Raw genomic sequence first — 20,548 nt, forward strand, 5'->3', positions numbered from 1 at the left:
TCGTTGCTAGATAATGACACCTCGATGGACAATGAGAGACCAAATCAACGGAAGGAACTTAGTGATAAAGTGATCTCGATCCAGTTTTAGCTCACTCAAGAGCTAGTCTTCCACTGGTCGTGACAGAGAAGACAGACGCTATGTACAGTATTTACAGGTTCATTGGACCAGGGAAATTCCTCTACCTCTTTTTGACAAACACAGTAAACTGTGGACCACAGCTTGACGTCCTAAGGACTCAAACCCATTCTGGTAGCGTGCATGTCGAATGAGCGACACAGCCACCGGACTACACCCATTGCCTATGCAGGGCTCGAAATACTGGGTGCATGTGCACCCAGGTGCACCCAAAATTGGAGCTGTGCACCCAATTTTTTTCAGTGGGTGCACAGGGTGCACCTAAATATTTTTCTTAGGTTTATGTATGGAAAGATATCAAGGAAAGATGTACTAGTATACATCATATTCTTGACATCTAAGTGTTAGAAAGATAATAAAAATGTCTGTCATGTTACTTGTGTAAGAATTTGATAGCTTGTAACAGAGTTTTGTTATTAGGTTTTTTTGACATTCTACTTAAATTTAAGTGGTGCACCCAAAAATGTTTTGGTGCACCCAACTTTTTAAGCTGGGTGCACCAGTGCACCTAATCCCAAAAATGAATTTTGAGCCCTGCTATGGTTAATGTGTCCTGAAGATGTCAGCTACATTTGTATATATAATGTTTCAATGTTAGAGGAATTTTTTGACAAGATTTTGGACTGTACCACTTACCAGCATGGGCAGGGGTGAGGGTGCTGTGGACTCGGGTGGGAATGCGTGGTCGGACACATGCAGGTCGGGATGGAGCACCTGTGGAGGTACAGAACAAAAATTAATTGTTAGGTTCATGACAAGTACAGAGGGATCAAAGGAAAGTCTTTTTCTGTCATTTTTTTTTTTTTACTTAATGGTCACCACGTAACAAGGCCTGAAGGCCACTCCAAGGTTACGGGTTACATGATTGGAACTGTAACAGTATATCTTCACCCTAGGTCAGAAACATCATGATTGAGACCAGCCCAATTGCTCACTATGAGTGAGGACTAACTGACCCAATAGGCGAAGCAGGGGTTACGAGGGCTGCTCGGGAAATTTCCTACCCCATTTTGGCCGGAATGGTTTGATCCGCTACATGTTCGCACATGCGGTGGGTTCTTTAACATGCTTGGGGTGTTGCTCTCCCCGAACACGGGACCTCCATCAGAAGAAATATTATATGCCTTCAGAGGCAGTTACATTGTTGAGTAATGATTTCTCCTCATTTTTTTCCTTGTAGGCAGGCCTTAGTGAATGTTTGGCTTTAAATTGCAGGTTCCTTTCAACTTTCTGTATTCGTCAGGACTGAGTACTTTTTTTTTTTTTTTACCTTTGTTTTTTCCTCAGAAGCTCAAATTGGTCCACGGGCCGTTTTAATATGTTGACCCTTCATTTTCAACAAAAGAGTACATAGAATAATGTCAATGTTTGATGTACTGCATTCTAACTGTAACATCATTAGATATCATAAAAATGTAACTTTCCCCAATCTTCAGAACGATTAACTCTAAAATCATTTCCTAATTTCAAATTTGTTCAAGGTAATATTTACCATAGACAGAGCGAGTTTTGTTCTGGACAGTAGAGGCTCTGGTAGCAGGGAGAGACTGATGCAGTCTGGTACCGTCAGGCAGCCCCCGTCCAAGTCTGCTATGATCACATCCAACTGGGGACAGAAAACATTAAACAGAACGTGAACAATAGTTAGGTACAGGGAGAGACTGATGTGAACAATAGTTAGGTACAGGGAGAGACTGATGCAGTCTGGTACCGTCAGGCAGCCCCATCCAAGTCTGCTATGATCACATCCAACTGGGGACAGAAAACATTAAACAGAACGTGAACAACAGTTAGGTACAGGGAGAGTGTGGTACCGTCAGGCAGCCCCCGTCCAAGTCTGCTATGATCACATCCAACTGGGGACAGAAAACATTAAACAAAACGTGAACAATAGTTAGGTACAGGCAGACACTGATGCAGTCTGGTACCGTCAGGCAGCCCCCGTCCAAGTCTGCTATGATCACATCCAACTGGGGACAGAAAACGTTAAACAGAACGTGAACAACAGTTTGGTACAGGGAGAGACTGATGCAGTCTGGTACCGCCAGGCAGCCTCCGTCCAAGTCTGCTATGATCACATCCAACTGGGGACAGAAAACGTTAAACAGAACGTGAACAATAGTTAGGTACAGGGAGAGACTGATGTGAACAATAGTTAGGTACAGGGAGAGACTGTTACAGTCTGGTACCGTCAGGCAGCCCCCGTCCAAGTCTGCTATGATCACATCCAACTGGGGACAGAAAACGTTAAACAGAACGTGAACAACAGTTTGGTACAGGGAGAGACTGATGCAGTCTGGTACCGCCAGGCAGCCCCCATCCAAGTCTGCTATGATCACATCCAACTGGGGACAGAAAACATTAAACAGAACGTGAACAATAGTTAGGTATAGTCCGGTACCGTCAGGCAGCCCCCGTCCAAGTCTGCTATGATCACATCCAACTGGGGACAGAAAACGTTAAACAAAACGTGAACAATAGTTAGGTACAGGGAGAGACTGATGCAGTCCGGTACCGTCAGGCAGCCCCCGTCCAAGTCTGCTATGGTCACATCCAACTGGGGACAGAAAACGTTAAACAGAACGTGAACAAGAGTTAGGTACAGGGAGAGACTGATGCAGTCTGGTACCGTCAGGCAGCCCCCGTCCAAGTCTGCTATGATCACATCCAACTGGGGACAGAAAACGTTAAACAGAACGTGAACAATAGTTAGGCACAGGGAGAGACTGACAAAGTCTGGTACCGTCAGGCAGCCCCCGTCCAAGTCTGCTATGATCACATCCAGCTGGGGACAGAAAACATTAAACAGAACGTGAACAATAGTTTGGTACAGGGAGAGACTGGTACAGTATGGTACTGTCAGGCAGCCCCCGTCCAAGTCTGCTATGATCACATCCAACTGGGGACAGAAAACATTAAACAGAACGTGAACAATAGTTAGGTACAGGGAGAGACTGATGCAGTCTGGTACCGTCAGGCAGCCCCCGTCCAAGTCTGCTATGATCACATCCAACTGGGGACAGAAAACATTAAACAGAACGTGAACAACAGTTAGGTACAGGGAGAGTCTGATGCAGTCTGGTACCGTCAGGCAGCCCCCGTCCAAGTCTGCTATGATCACATCCAACTGGGGACAGAAAACGTTAAACAGAACGTGAACAATAGTTAGGTACAGGGAGAGACTGATGCAGTCTGGTACCGTCAGGCAGCCCCCGTCCAAGTCTGCTATGATCACATCCAACTGGGGACAGAAAACGTTAAACAGAACGTGAACAATAGTTAGGTACAGGGAGAGACTGATGTGAACAATAGTTAGGGACAGGGAGAGACTGATGCAGTCTGGTACCGTCAGGCAGCCCCCGTCCAAGTCTGCTATGATCACATCCAACTGGGGACAGAAAACGTTAAACAGAACGTGAACAATAGTTAGGTACAGGGAGAGACTGGTGCAGTCTGGTACCGTCAGGCAGCCCCCGTCCAAGTCTGCTATGATCACATCCAACTGGGGACAGAAAACATTAAACAGAACGTCAACAATGGTCAGTTACAGTCTGGTACCGTCAGGCAGCCCCCGTCCAAGTCTGCTATGATCACATTCAACTGGGGACAGAAAACGTTAAACAGAACGTGAACAATAGTTAGGTACAGGGAGAGTCTGGTACAGTCAGGCAGCCCCCGTCCAAGTCTGCTATGATCACATCCAACTGGGGACAAAAAACGTTAAACAGAATGTGAACAATAGTTAGGCACAGGGAGAGACTGATGTGAACAATAGTTAGGGACAGGGAGAGACTGATGCAGTCTGGTACCGTCAGGCAGCCCCCGTCCAAGTCTGCTATGATCACATCCAGCTTGAAACAAAAAAAAATACATCCAAATTTAAACACCGGAAAATGATTTCATCAAGTTGGCACATGTAGAATATAGGATATAGGAGAATTCTTTTACACAACTCATTTACACTCATTTTGCTTACATTTTTATGGCACTCAGATACATACGCAAACATAGAACCATTGTGAAAATTTCCCCAACTACAGTAATGAAGATGGCATCCACTTGTATTGAATTGTTTCTGCTAGTTCATTCTAGTAATGCTGAAGAAGAGTGATAGATAGCACTTGTAAGTCCTGAAGGAAATTTCCACCATTTTTATCAAGTTGTAGGGATTGAATTCTGTTTGAAAATCTAGACAAAGCTCATTGTCGTACACTAGGGCTTGGTATCGGTATGCCGTACCAGTACAAAACCGGTTTTTCTTATTGGACCGGTCCAGAAAAACCGGACCTGAAAAAATTAGGTGGATCGGATGTTGGACCGATTAGAAAATTAACAGATTATATCAGGCATTCACAAGTTTTGGCGCTTGCAGGTGGAAGAAAATAACAAGAGTGAAGTAGAGTAGAGTTTATAGTAATTTCTACCAAGTTTTACAGACAATCGTACAGGGGCAGTTAGCGTTGTAGGATTTTAAAACGCCAGTGTGAGTCTAATACTCCACCAAACAGATTTTTTTGTAGTGAAATGGACCATTAGAATGAGTCATACTGAATCAGGTTCAGGTCCGGACCTGATCCTCTGGACCTGAAGCGGACCTGAATTTTCTGTACCGGTACCCACCCCTATCGTCCACTCAAGCCAGGAGAGGAGGCATTTACCAATGTCATAGCACAATAGACTGGACCTACCAGATCTGCCATCTCGTTCTTGAGCGAAGCGTGGACACCGATGATGAAGGGGGTTGGTGTGGAGAGCACCTCCTTCAGAAAGGCCGGTAGTACGGGAATGTACACGTAGCTGGGGGGAAAACATACAAACTGTTAGGCCTACGTAAAATTTCCCCAGATTAACCTATAAATTATTGTTAACCTGGATGTCTTATTTTCACACATGCACAGTAGCAATACTTTGGAAGTACAGATTTGTGGCATCATGATTCCATGGTAGAAAGGTCATGGCAAAAAAATGCAAAATGAAAACTGCTAAAGTTTTACAGTATCGCCCACCTGTTCTTAATTGAGAATATGAGCACACACATACGTGAGACTCACCTGTACTTAATGGGGAACATGAGCGCATACAGGGCCTGGCAGGTGTGTGAGACCCACCTGTACTTAATGGGGAACATGAGCGCACACAGAGCCTGGCAGGTGTCTGTGAGACTCACCTGTACTTAATGGGGAACATGAGCGCACACAGAGCCTGGCAGGTGTCTGTGAGACTCACCTGTACTTAATGGGGAACATGAGAGCACACAGGGCCTGGCAGACACACGTGACATCTCACCTGTACTTTTACAGTATTACCCACCTGCACATGAGTGAGACTTACCTGTACTTAATGGGGAACATGAGCGCACACAGAGCCTGGCAGGCGTCCGACATCCGAGAGTACGACGTTGAGTGGAACAGGATCTTGTGGTCCGTCAGAGCCGCACAGAACAGACAGATCACGTTGTAGATACCTGGGGACGAGATTGACATGATGAAAAATGACTTTCACCCCTGAAGGGACCTTGAGTTTAATCTCGAATGTTTGTGCAATGACACTGATCACAGCTCCCATTGGATCATCCCTACTTTCTATAAGTGTATTGGGTTCATGTATAATTTATGTGCAGAAATCTGACTCTTGAGGCGCCTTCATATTTAATGATATTATGAATCCGGCAGCTTTACGTTACCAGTTGAATGATGAATGCAATCTATTTACACAACATCTGATCTGGGGCAAAACTTGGGATCGAACCTCCACTGAGACCAAGCGACAAGGTTGGTTATAAAATGACCTTTGGAAGTGTTTTTCAGTATTTTTTGTGCTTACCTAGTTGTCTAAAGAGCCTGGCCACAGCAGCATGGAAAAGACTAATTTTGGAAGTGTTTTTCAGTATTATCTGTGCTTACCTAGTTGTCTAAAGAGCATGGCCACTGTAGTCCCTGTGACAGGGAGGCTGTCCGACAGTGGTGGCTGAAGTGCCTGTCTGTCTCCCGCTCCTATGGAAAATCTCACCTGCAAATAGGGAAAACATTTAAGAAATCAATATAAAAATGCATTCAATCATAAGACCTCATTTTATACATTGCAGACATTTGTTCTGTATCTGTAACATACCCTATTGCTTACTGAACTATCTTGTCAAATGTCCACTAATGTATTATCACACAGTTCAATGTCTATGCGTGGCATGCTATTTACTTGTTAATCTGTTGACATGTTTGTGTTTACCTGTGTTTACTACAGGTAGTGGTACGTGCACTGTTACCAAGATATTATACATGCACCGTGTGGTTTATCATTTTACTTATTTCTTGATAATGAGACATTTGTGTTTACAAGTGGTCCCAGAGGATGTGTGTACACACTGCCTGAGATATTATATTTCCTGCAGTAGGTATGTTTGGTTTGTACTTATATACGTTTATTTGCTGACATGTTTGTGTTTACCTGCGGCCCTCCCGGCGGTGGTACGTGCACACTGCCCAGGATGTTATATTTCCTCCAGCACTATGTGTTGTTTTCTATTTACTGTTTGTTTGTTGACATGTTTGTGTTTACCTGTGGCCCTACCGGCGGTGGTACGTGCACACTGCCCAGATGGTTCCCCACCAGAGTCTCTATCTGCACAGACTGGTTCTCTATGTACACTGTGTACAGGATACCTAAACAATGCTGTGGGGGAAAACACACAATAATTAGAATTTTGGACTTAAAGAAACAAGAATATTATCATCATCGTCTACAACTCTTGTGGACAAACATTTTGAAGTAGAAAGGCGGTAATATTCCTCTAGATTTCTTGTAATAAAATAGCCTACATACAAACACTTTGCATCTTTAAACGTAGCTGCTATAGTCCATCATACTGCTAGAAAATCTACAAAGTATGTGTATTCTACTGATGACGGCTCATATCATGTCAACCATACTCTTCTCCACAGGTGTGTTGGGTTATTCTTGTACATGCCAGAGGTTCTACGCCTAAAAATTCCCTCGTACACAGGGTAGCAGACTTTACGTCGTGCTCTGGAATAGCAAATGCAGTACCTCCAGGCTTTTAGCTAGGATTTTACTATAGGGGGTCCAAATTTCTTGGTGTGTAGCGGTAAGTGATATAGGTGCCTAGACACACACACACACACCTTCCATGAAGTTAAAATGGTACATTCTAAGGTATCCAGAGGGGCAAAATTACTGCCAGCAAGGTCACAGTAGAAGACTGTGCCCACAAATGACCCAGTAGCATCCCTGGTCAATCAGAATTTCATGCTTGTCAGAGAATCTGCTCCCAGTGTAAGGGTGTCTAGTGCGTCCAATTTCTTGTTATTTTAAGAAAAGAGCGTCTAGATGACGCCATGACACATGCCTGGCTAAAAGCCTGAGTACCTCACATCATCAGAGCACTGGTGCCCACCCTGGATCTAGAGCTACTCACCCTAAATGTTTCAAAATGCTGTAGTCTGGACACGAGCACCAGTGACTTGGGGGCGAACATGAGCGTCTGTTTGGGCCCCTCACCCTAGAGTTACTCACCCTAAATGTTTCAAAATGCTGTAGTCTGGACACGAGCACCAGTGACTTGGGGGCGAACATGAGCGTCTGTTTGGGCCCCTCACCCTAGAGTTACTCACCCTAAATGTTTCAAAATGCTGTAGTCTGGACACGAGCACCAGTGACTTGGGGGCGAACATGAGCGTCTGTTTGGGCCCCTCACCCTAGAGCTACTCACCCTAAATGTTTCAAAATGCTGTAGTCTGGACACGAGCACCAGTGACTTGGGGGCGAACATGAGCGTCTGTTTGGGCCCCTCCCCATTCTCCACTCCCTCCTCCTCCTCATCCTCCTCACTCTCCTGCTCATCAGGCTGGTTTGGCTGGACCTAGGGGGGCATGGACACAGTGGTGAGAGATGTCTATGACAGACAAGTCAAGTAATCTTTGAGCAACAGTACTAGGGAAAGATATACAGCACTTGGTTCGACTGTTTGACGTCATAGAATCTTCAGAGGGGGGTGGGGGTCAGTACTGAACAAAAGTTAGACTTGACTAGGGAAGGATGTATCAAAAAGTTAGTGAAAAGGGTGGAGAAAAAATATCTCTAGATCAAGAAAGTACATTTCTATTGATGAAGGACAAAGAGAGATTTTTTTTACTGTCGCCCAAGACATTGAAGTCTATTTTTGAAGGTGTAAACATCATTTTTTCTGACTGTGAAGTAGACTTCACTTCATTTTGGTGAAGTAGTGTTTAAAAAAATACCTTTGTTCCTACTTCAACAGGCTCCATGAAGCTGAGGCAGGCGCAGTAGTGCCGCTCTGTGTCCATGTCCGTCAGACACGCACACACAAACACTCACACACACTCTCACACACACAGACACATACACAAACACAGACACACACACACACACACACACACACACACAGACACACAAACAATTGTTCCCACCTCGACATGCTCCATGAAGCTGAGGCAGGCGCAGTGGTGCCGCTCTGCGTCCATGTCCGTCAGCACACACAAGCACGCACATACACAGACACACACACACGCACACGCACACGCACACACACACACAAGCACACACACACAAACACACTCACAGTAACACACTCACACACACACACACACTAACACAGACACACACACACAAGCACACACTCACACACACACACACACACAAACACACTCACACAAACACACTCACACACACACACACACTAACACAGACACACACACACAAGCACACACTCACACACACACACACACACAACAAACACACACACACACTGTTGTACCTACCTCGACAGGCTCCATGAAACTGAGGCAGGCGCAGTAGTGCCGCTCTGCGTCCATGTCCGTTAGCGTCGCCACGAAGAACGCGGGCGGGCGGCGCTGCATGGACAGGTTCCATCCTCCTGGCTGGCAGAACTGGGGGGAGAGGAGAGTTAGATCCAACAGCCATCATAAAAAAAAAATTTAAAGTTTGCCCATGCATCTACAGATGCGTAGGGTGGCGCCCATCCCCACTTTGATGCCCTTGGGCCACACATGTGCAAGCCACTACAGCAGGGGGCTGGTCCGCTGGTAGTGATGTGTGTTTAACTTCCATACTCTTTCCCAAATGCTGAGTGCTAAGCAGAGAAAGTAGCATGTACCATTTTTAGAGTCTTTGGTATGACTCGGCCGGGGATCGAACTCACGACCTACCGAATGCAAGGCGAACACTCTACCCACTCGGCCATTGCACCGGTAACTTTAACATCATGAAAGATAAATAAATTCCTAAAAGATTGCTTTGTGATTAGAAAAGATAGTGACACTCATGTCTAGCCCCATGTACTGATTGTATGGAGGCTTTCTTGTTATTCTATATTGTTTAGCTAGTGGAGTTCTCAGATTTATTCTGTATCCACTTTTTTTGTAGTTTATAGTCGACCATACAAAAGTCACTATACTTTTTGGCATGTCAATAAAGCTTGTTGTTGATAGTCATTTTTACCAAGTTTCTCCAGTCAAACTTGGTTTAAGTTTACAGAGGCAGTTATGTTTTTTTATATGAAGATAGGACATTTAAACACCAGTGGAAGTCAGATACTCAACCAAACAGAATCCTTTGTAGTGAAATGGACCATTTGTTTTTGTGTATAGCCCATTCATAAGTTTTCACAGACAATCAGGTCCAGGTTCAGGGCCTGTGCCTGTAGATGAATTTTCTATACAGGTACCCATTCCTTTTACTTGTACAGGTAACTCCATTCAATTATTTAACCTCCATTCAATAAGACAACATTGATTATACTCAAAAAAGAAGTAGTTCCCAACGCACCAGTTCTAAGCCCTGATGAAACGTCACATCCTCCCAGTCTGTAGTGGGGAACCGCTGTAAGATCTTTCCTCTTCCTGTGCCAATACCTCCTGTAACACAGAAAAAACAACAAACAAGGTCATCAATTACTGTTGTTTATAACCAATGTTGAAAAACGACAAACAAGCCAGCAAAATGAGGAATATCTTCACCCCCTCCCCACATCATTAGTCATAATTTTTCCCTCTAGCACTTTTTGCTCGGAACCGCCTTTCAAGTACATGGTCAATTTTATTTTCAAACAAACTTATTAATAATAATAAGATTAATAATGTTGTATCCTATGTTGCTACAAATTAAAATCCTTCTGGTTAGGCAACTTCCTGTTTTAACCCTTAAACTGCCAGGGTTTCAGCACTATAAAATGCTATAACTAGTATAAGTGCCAGGGTTGGCCGCTGACCTCCACAAAGAAACCCCAAACAAGGCAGAAGTCCCTAACTTCCGGGGTTCGTGCGCTACACGCGCGCAAAGCTGCTACTTCAGGGGAATACGCTATCCCAGATATATCCGGGCACGGAACACAGGACATGTATATGTGTGCTGGATATATCCGGGTTTGGCAGTTAAGGCCAAAGAAAGAAAAATATTCCTGACCACCCCTGGTTCTAGAGTGCAACAGCCCCAAACCAATCTGTCCTTTTTCCAGCTCTAAGAATCCCCCTACAAAGTGTAGAGGCAGCCGTATTGGACCCATTCCAGCCCAGCACAGATTCCTGGAATTTCCAGGCCCAAAAGAGGCGCTGCTGATCCTGGATTTCATGTCTTTGACAGACCTTAAATGTGCTGTTGCAGAGGAGGCTCACAAACAAACCTATCGTTGATGTAATGTGCGTCAGGTCAATCAACTCATTCACTTGGTTTTCTGAACCTGACGTTCTGCTGCAGTACTAAGGTCATACACCAGGTGGCCCAAAATCAACATTGACCATCGCATTACAAACACCTTACCTACTAGTACCTACCAACCAAATATCGTCACAATCAATTCAGAGGTTCTTAAAATATATCTCTAGAAACACAAACATACAAAAAACACTGGTTCAGGACAATAAACAATACCTCCATTACTTACACTAGTTACAAAGGTAAACACACAAGATATTACATAATCCCAACACCATTCCTGAGCCCCATGTATAGGTACATGTGAGTGATTGTAATCCCATGTATAGGAACAAGTGACACCCTGACCTGTGTGTGAGTTGAGAGCTAAGACAGATGTACTGGACTTGTTGACTGTTTTGTTGATAACATTGCCACATGATACAGCACAGATGGGAAAACAAGATAGTAGATTACTGGTGTTAGATGCTGTAGTATTACCTCTAACATTTAAATGATACTAAAGAAATGTTACATACTACGAAAAGTATGATTCATTGGAGTAAATACTATAAGATTCTAGTTTCAGATTAAATGTTGAGTGTTCTGAGGACAACATTGCCACATGGTACAGTACAGATGGCAAAACAAGATACTGTACATAGTGTGTTAGGTGCTATAGTATTACCTCTAACATTTAAGTAATACACAGCAAAATGTTACAGTTTCAGAGTTAAAGTTTAAGATTAAATGTTGACTGTTTAAAGTGTTATATTGACGATATTGCCACATGATACAGTACAGATGGAAAAACAAGATAGCTTAGTGGTGTAAGTTGCTGTACATAGTATTACCCCTAACATTTAAGTAATACCTGACAAAATATTGGCATACTGAGAAGTAAAAGCTTAAGATAAAATGTTGACGGTGTCAATGACATTGCCACATGATACAGTACAGATGGGAAAACAAGATAATGTAGCTTACATGTAGTAGTGTTAGTTGCTGTAGTATTACCTCTAACATTCAAGTAATACCAAACAAAATGTTACGGTTTCAGAGTTAAAGTTTAAGATCAAATGACATTGCCACACGATACAGTATTGCTGGGAAAACAAGCCTACTGGCTACTGGTGTTGGATACTGTAGTGTAGTATTATCTCTAACAATTAAGTATACCCAACAAAATATTTCATAATGAGAAGTTTAAGTTTCAGATTTGATGGATGTAATGTTGATAACAATGCCATATGATACACAACAGATGACTTTACAGATGAATTCTAGCAGGCTATGATCATACATTGTACCTTGTAGACGCTACCTGAGACTATAGGTACACATCTTTTTATTGGCATTGTATGTGTATGTGTGCTCTATTTCAGCTTTTCAAAATGTAGAGTTTGACCCAACAAGTGCTATAATTGTATTTAGCAGGTACCAAAACAGTACAACACTCATTCCACATCAGTAGCGGGGGAAAAAAAGGACTTTTCACAGTGATTTTAAGTTCGCTGCAGCACCATGCAGTGTAGGATCTCTTACTACCATGGAAAAATGTTCGATGTTTGAGGTGGTTTTAAGTTCGCGGTGGAGGGGCCACCTAGAAAATTGGAAACATTAAACCACCGCAAAAGTTTATGCATTTAGAGTAATTCCTGAAAGCAGGTAAAAAATTTTACCCTTCAGCAAATTTAATTCTTGTCCCAAATAAAAAGTGGACAGTCCCCTCCCCATCTGACCCCGATGAACCCTATTTTCTCCATGTACATGTATGTCCATGGCATCCCCCCTCTGCCCTGGGGAACTCTGACCTCAGCCTCCCCCAGGACTCCATCTTACCCCGGCCATGACACATATGACCTTGAGATGTCCAAGAGCACAACAAGATGGCCGCCTGGAGTTTAGAACCTTTCTCCTGGCTGTGACAACATGCTGTGGTGACCTTGATCAGAGCAGAGAGAGAATACACCAAAACACAGGGCTCCAAGCAGATGTGGGGAAGCCCTTAGATAAACATGACCAATTTTTGTTGGTTCATTTTTTCCCCATTGACACAAGCCTGGTCATGAAGGATCTGGTCTATAGTGATCAACTGTCCACAGAACTATGGAACTGCCCTCCACAAGACATTGTAAATACCAGAGACTTGAAGAACTTCAAACGAAAAGTAAATTCCCACCTCACCGATACTAGCCAGCGTGGTGTATTGTAAAATATCATTCAGTTCAACACAGCTACTAATGAGGTGTGGTCACAGCATAGATTAAAAAAAAGAACCTGTGGTGACTCTGACTGCAGCAAAGTGAAAATACACCAAAACACAGAGCTACAATATTAATGTACAAAACAATCCCAAGCAGATGCAATGACCACATGGTAAACATGACCATTTTTCAGCGGTCCATTTTTTCCCCATTGACACTAGCCTAAAGAATCCAGTCTATATAATAGTGGCCACCTGTCCACATAGACCAGGTTTTATATCAGTTCCCTGAGTGGTCTTCTAGTGCAGGTTTGACTGTATATGTCAACAAGGTAGGCTTATAAATACTAATAATAGGATACTAAGTTTATTTCATAACAAAAGCCAAACAGCATGATATTTGGCTGCAGTTCCGGTTCATAATCAATACACTGGGCAGCTGCCATCTTCCCAAGCAAACCATCAGCGCTACATCCACTAAAGTTTCCGCAACTGTTTTTAAAATCTGAGAGTTAACAACTTGGCAACCCGTTTTGAAGTAAAAACACTGCTTGTCCTATCTAATGTATCTATCATGCACAAAGTTAAAGTTTGACATTGAAAGACAACTGTCATCATGCATCTAAGTTTACTTTGTTAAGTATCACTAGAGTTTGTACAACCTAAAAAAAATGACAAGAAAAAAGATAATCCCTACCTACTGACCCTAATTTTTTCAGGACTGAAACAGGAAAAACAACATTTTCTTCCTAGGCCCTAGTCATAACATTTTGACATCTAAAATGCCTACTACTAGTCCATCACCTGTAAAACTACCTCCTAGGACAGGGTTCTAGCCAGGATTTCAGTTTTGCATTGTGGGAATGGCATGGTAGCGAAGTGACCAATCAGGACATTGGTGTGGAAGGGGGGTCTTGGCCCCTCCATGGCGAGATTTTGAAAATGTAGAGTTAAAAGTTGAAACTCTGTTAACATCACATGTAATTTGAAGGGGCATATCATCATTTTTCATTGTTCAGACATTAATCAGACATTGTTGAACAAGAAAATAATAGCAAAGCACCACAACACTAGTTAAAATTAGCGTAGTGGCCCTTATTTTAGCGTAGTGGTCACAAATTATAGCGTAGTGGCCCACTACACTAAAATGCACTAGCTAGAACCCTGCAGGATTTCCCAGTCTTAAGTCATAAATAAACACACTTTCACTGACCTTTGGAGCAAGAAAAACTCCAACAACAGAGAACCTGACCTTGACCTGTATCTGTCATGCCTATTCCATGAAACATGACCCAGTTTCCATTTGTTCATTCCACTGGAGCTTTTCCAATCTGCATAATGTTGTTAACAAGACTCCAGCTGCAAATTTGAAATGCAGGTCCAAATGTCCTACGTCACAGCTGTCAGTGACGTCCAATCTCTGTAAGACTGGGAACAACGGACGCTAAACCGGATAGTGAGTGAGTAAGTGACATTTGGCTGAATTTGTTCATCATCAGAAAGTTGCCAAATTTAAATGTCACCACAGAGTCGAGCACATTTTCATCTAAAAATCTACCATCGGATTGAGAATCCATGGGGCCCTGAGACCTGCCAACATTAGCTGACCCCTGAAAAATGCATGTGATAGAAAGAACACCAGCCATACTGCTGGCAAAAAATGTTGCCTCTTGGTGGTAGTGTAGAGTCACATAGCCATATTATAACTATAAGCTATTTCCTAAATTACAAAAACTCTTCTATGTCAAAGTGGGAGGGCTGCAAGAAGCATGATTTTGTCAGGCAAACTAAAATGTACCTTTTGAACTTCAAAACATCTAGGTTTAAGCATGATGATTTACACATACTAATCTGGCAGCCATTGGAATCATTGCCAGACAAATGTTGGCCAAATGCCTGAGCCCTGTCTTCAACAATACAGTAACAAGGACTGTCCTGTCAACTATCCAATTCTTCAATAAGGAATCCGACTATACATACACCAAAACAGTTGTTTTCACTGGTGCAATGGCCTAGTGGGTAGAGTGTTCCCCTTGCATTCGGTAGGTCGTGAGTTCGATCCCCGGCCGAGTCATACCAAATTCAAAAGATGGTACATGCTGCTTTCTCTGCTTAGCACTCAGCACTTAAGAGGAAGAGTATGGAAGTTAAACACACATCACTACCAGCGGACCAGCCCCCTGCTGTAGTGGCTTGTACATGTGTGGCCCAAGGGCTTCAAAGTGGAGATGGGCGCCACCCTACGCGTGTGTAGATGCATGGCCAAACTTTAACTTAACTTAAAACAGTTGTTGTTACTCAAGCAACTGGATATGATTTTGGAAACGGTCACACAGACATTGTTTCCTATTGACTACTAAAAATTTGTCTTTTTTTTGCATTCTAATACAGTAAATAGTTAGGATAAACCTGTTCTCCTACTAGTTATATCTTCTTTGCATATCAATTCACAGCTAGGATATACAAAGTAGTCTCTCCAACAAGATTTCTCCAGTGTGACTGACAAAAGACATTGGATGGCTGTCTGAGACGTCTGACCGTTTCCAAAATCATATCCAGTTGCTTGAGTAATCTTATTACATGGATGTCTAACCTTCAGTGACGTATCAAGGAATATACATGTACATGTAGAAAATACTTGAGTATGAGTCTTGAAAATGAAACCTGTAATTTGTGCAAAACAGTGTCTATAATTTCATCACCTGTTTCCTGCTCTTAAGAAAGCAGTGTCTCTGATATCATCAATAAATCTGAAAAGTCCAAATGCTTGAAACAACATAAATAGTAACATGCCTAGGTGTAAACATAAGATCCTGCCAAATTCTGATGGTGAAGGTACATGTAAGTTGTAACACACAACACATGCTAGACAGTGTTACATGCATTACAAAGACACGCACTTGAGCTAATGTCCTGAAAATATCCCAAAACATCAAGTACAACTATCAACATATATACCATCGATCCTTTTGCTTTAGCACAGTTTTGCAAAAATGACTAACTTCAAGTTGACAATATTCTTATCCCACTCATAATATAGACAGCATGACCATAAAACATCATACTACCTGCCCATCCAATTTTCTATACAACATACTTACCCTGGAGGGGCTGGCAAAAATAACCCGCAACAACGCGCTGTGCTTTCATGAAAATGGGTTCATTTGCAATGACAGAGGGTGTCAAATACTACAAGTATAACATATTATAGTGATTCCTTTGTTGTGAAGTGGCAAAACGACTATTGTTTTGATCATTGCTCATTCACAAGTTTTTGCAGACAATGCTGACTGGAAAAGTGATGCCACTTGGCACAAAAATCTGTGAATTGTCATTAATTTTAGCAAAGCTAACAAAGAAAATAGGGAAGAAACACACTAAATTTGAAAAATAGTATAGTGGAGCTGGCTGAGAGTATAGTGGAGGGCCTCCCTTATTCCACCCTCTGGGGAGAACCCTTCCAGTCACTTCCTGATTGGATTCCTACCCTTCCTTGTGTCTTGCCAAGACATGCATTTGGTAAATTGGAGTGTCCCTACATTGTTGGGGGCTGTTATGTTTGGCCAGCGTCCAGGAGATTTATCTGGGGCTGAGGAAAATTAACGCTGTGTTTCCGGTAATTTACAGGGCTGGCCTTTTGGAAGTTTTAGCCACAGGCTAGTTGGGCAGCCCTGGCTGTGCGTGCTGAACAGCCAAACCAATAAATTAAAAATAAATAAAATACAGTCCTGAAAAAAAATTGGATAGGTAGGCAAGGATTCTAAAACATATGTATCAAAACCAAATTTCAGATGGACAATTGTGGTTGACCACAAAAAAAACAGCCTGGGTTTGCTTTTGTTGTTTTGTTAAGCTTAGTTAGTTTTTCACAGCTCTAAAACTCTTCTTGGACTTGGACATGGGGTAGGGAAGTGGCAGGAAACTAACTAGGATGTCACCCAGAAAAGATTTTGCTCAAGTAAAACAGGTAATCTGAAACACAACATAATGGCCTTAGGCCACACTAAATTTATTTGTTGCTTCTCGGATTTGTTCAGAAAAAAATTGGGCCGTCAGGTCAAAAAAAATTTTTTCAAAAGATATACGTCTTAAATAACACAAATAAATAACAGCCTGAGGATTTTATGGCAAGTTTCATGCAATGAATCCCTTCTTTTGACTTGTTACTCAGTTCAGTTCAGTTCATCCTCATATTAGGTGCCATTAACAATGTCTAACTTGTTACTAATTTCTGAATTAAAGGCATTGTTTTTAGACTGAATTTATGTGAATGTGGCTCTGAATGGCAATATCTACATGTTTGTGATAGCAAAACCTGTATTATTTTTTCTCTGGACTTCTTTCTTTTTCTTTTTGGAAAATGAAAAAAAATGGACAGGCAAATCCGAGAAGCAACAAATATATTTGGCGTGACCTTATCAGAGAGTAAATCCTGGTACAATGAGTACACAATAGAGAGAGCGGAGCTCGTGGGGTGAAAGTATGCAGGCGGACCTGGTCAGGTGTAACCAACCACCGCCTTACTACACTCTTCGGTATGCTGTTACCTGCCGTAAACAAGATGAGGTCATACCAATTAGATCTACCTGAAGTGGAGCATTTCTCAGAGTTAGAAACACTTCTAGACGATGACATGCTTAGAAGTAGACAATGAAATGCTTAGCAAAAAGGCTATCTGCTAACTGTCTTCCTCCCTTTTTGCATATTAATTCATAGTTAGGATAAACCAACATTCTCCAACTAAATCTCTTTTGCATATTGATTCACAGCTAGGATATAATAAATAACTCTCTCCAACAAGATTTCTCCAGTGTCACTTAAGAAAGACGTCAGATGGTTATCTGAAACGTCTGACTGTTTCCAAAATCATATCGTCTGACTGTTTCCAAAATCATATCCAGTTGCTTGAGTAACAGCTCTTTTGGGGCGAATCTTATTACATGGATGTCAATGAAATGCTTAGCAAAAAGGCTATCTGCCACCAAAAATCGACCATAGCATGTCCAGGTAAAATAAATACTTGTACAAAAAATACTTGTACAAAAAATGGAAGTTCTGCTGCAGTACCAAGGACACATACTTACTAGGAGGCCTAAAATCGACCTTGGCCTTCGTCTTCCCAGAAACTACATAAATACCATCTATCATCACAATCCATCGAGAGGTTCTTCAGGTATGAATGAATGAAGACCTTTATTGTACATTCATACCCACTGGGTTTAGTACAGGTCACAACACATGATACAACATGATATAATGATACAATGAGTCTACACTACTCAAGGATCGTATTCTACTGCGTACATTCGGCTTCTTCTCGTTTCTTTGTGATATTGAAAATGTAAGAACAGATATGCTTTATAAGTAAAGGTTTGTCTAGATTCATAAGGAATATAAATTTGTCTATATTACTTAGTTGTATGAAGTGGGGGAACATGGATTCTATTAGTCTGTAGAGTTCAGCTCTCTCTTTCTTGTACAAACTACATTCTACTACAAAATGATGTTCGTCTTCTAACTTATCTAGATTGCAGTATCTACATATTCGTTGTTCTAGAGGAGTGCGGTTATGTCTTCCGGTTTCGATGTGTAATTTGTGGCAACTGACTCGTAGTTTTGTGACGGCCGTCCTGTGCCGAATATTGTCAATATCCAGGTATTGTTCCACATTATAAGTGGACTTGAACAGTCTGTAAGACCTCAATTTGTTTTTAGCGGATCCACCTTTGTTGTCATTGTGTATCTCTCTTAGAAAAGTTTGAAAATAGGTATGCTGATTACAAAAATCCGGAAACACACACACACAAACACAAGCACACAGACAGACACAGACATACAGACAGACACAAACACACACACACACACAGACAAAATCTCCATTTTCATGAAGATACCTAGATTCTAGTTCCGATCAAGCAAGATTCAGGTTTCAGAAGGTAACCTAAGAAGGTAAGAAGTACTAGTACCAAGTTACCAACACCAAGTCTTGAGCCGAAGTTGAGGCCATCGGGACAGCAGAACAACTTTTAATTTAAGGACAGTATAGGAAAGTAGAGCCCATCTTTCTTCTTCCAAAGCTTTTTTACCTCCTCAACCAAAATCAAGTACCCGTGTACCCACCCGACGCTAAGATCAGCAGGTACACAAGAGAAATGACAAAATATGAATGCAGAAATGAATTTTCAAGTCAATGACTAAGAAAATTCGTTTGCTGTACATGTGAAGCTATTCATAATGAAATCAACTTTTATACAATGAAATAAGAAGCTGACTTTGACTTTGACTTTGACTTTGACTTTACTTAAGATCATTGTCTAAATAAAGTATGTGCACTGTAGCACAGGCCTGAGAAAGAATGCAGCCTACATTGACCTACATACAAGCCATTAAGTCTGGAACTAAATTAGGTCTAATCTCATCTTAAAAATTCATGAGCCAGTTAGGAAATTCTTGGATCCCTCCCCCGCCTTATCTATCACCTAGCCATTATCACTATTATTGCATTTATCACCTATCCATTATCATTATCATCACATTTATCGCCTACCTATAAGGGTGGGTACTGGTATGGTATACATGTACAAAACCATTCTTTTTCTTGGACTCACTGGTCCCCTAAAAATGGACCTGATAAAAATCATTGGACTAGATTATGGACCGTTTAAAAGATGAACAAATTATATCGGCAGTCGTTCACACATTTGGGGACTTACCATAGTAGTAGTACCAATCCAATAAAATAACAAGAGACAAGTAGAGTGCAGTTTATTCTATACCAAGTTTCTATACAGAGTTTACATGAAGACATGATTTTAAAACGCCAGTTGGAGTCAGATACTCTACCAAATAGATTCTAAGTAGAAAATTGGACCAATGTTTTCACAAACAATTATTTTAAGAAATTCAAAACAAGGGCAATCCCAACATCCAAATCTAACTTAATGTTATTCAAATTTTTTACTGTGACAGAGTGTGCATGCGATATGCATCTCAATCATTCTATGGAAGACCATGTGATAACAGTAGAATCCCATGTGATAAGCCAAGTTATCACCCGGTCCAGAACACCCATATCTAACATCAACCCCACTCAGATATGACATTATGAAACATGTACATGTTTACCCTGTCTGCATGTACATTTATGTGGCCCTCGCATCAGAGGTCTACACGCAACAACATGCATACATTTTACTTGTATCGGTCCCTTGAGTGGTCTTCTTCACCAGGTTTGACCATATGCCCACCCTGTCAGCAGTACAGTACAGTGTGTTTGTGAGTGTCGGCCATGTAACTACATACACATTATTACAAAGATTCTATTGGTCCCTTGGTCCTCTTAAGCAGGTTTGACTGTACGAGTGTACGTTCACCCTGTCAACATGTACAGCGCAGTTAACCTGGAGTCCAGCCTTGTTATGCATGTAGCGACCTTCCGGAGCTGACTAAAACGAACAAGGCTGGATTCCAGGCTATATTACAGTGTGTTTGTGAGTGTATGTATGTGCCATAGCTAGG

General features: G+C 41.9%; 1 protein-coding gene across 1 annotated transcript in view; it reads right to left on the reverse strand.

The window, feature by feature from the left end:
• The window catches only part of LOC118414687 (myotubularin-related protein 13-like), a 62,728-nt gene that overhangs the window by 39,363 nt on the left and 2,817 nt on the right, over positions 1-20,548 (reverse strand). The window contains exons 2-10 of the mRNA XM_035818887.1: positions 9,961-10,049; positions 8,934-9,062; positions 7,865-8,014; positions 6,694-6,807; positions 6,042-6,147; positions 5,470-5,602; positions 4,827-4,935; positions 1,631-1,744; positions 775-852 (exon numbers count right to left, since the gene is read on the reverse strand). Of these exons, the coding sequence (XP_035674780.1) occupies positions 775-852; positions 1,631-1,744; positions 4,827-4,935; positions 5,470-5,602; positions 6,042-6,147; positions 6,694-6,807; positions 7,865-8,014; positions 8,934-9,062; positions 9,961-10,049 (1,022 nt within the window). The remainder of the gene's footprint in view (positions 1-774; positions 853-1,630; positions 1,745-4,826; positions 4,936-5,469; positions 5,603-6,041; positions 6,148-6,693; positions 6,808-7,864; positions 8,015-8,933; positions 9,063-9,960; positions 10,050-20,548) is intronic.

Source organism: Branchiostoma floridae, chromosome 4 (genome assembly GCF_000003815.2).
Source record: "Branchiostoma floridae strain S238N-H82 chromosome 4, Bfl_VNyyK, whole genome shotgun sequence".
Taxonomy (NCBI): Eukaryota; Metazoa; Chordata; class Leptocardii; order Amphioxiformes; family Branchiostomatidae; genus Branchiostoma; species Branchiostoma floridae.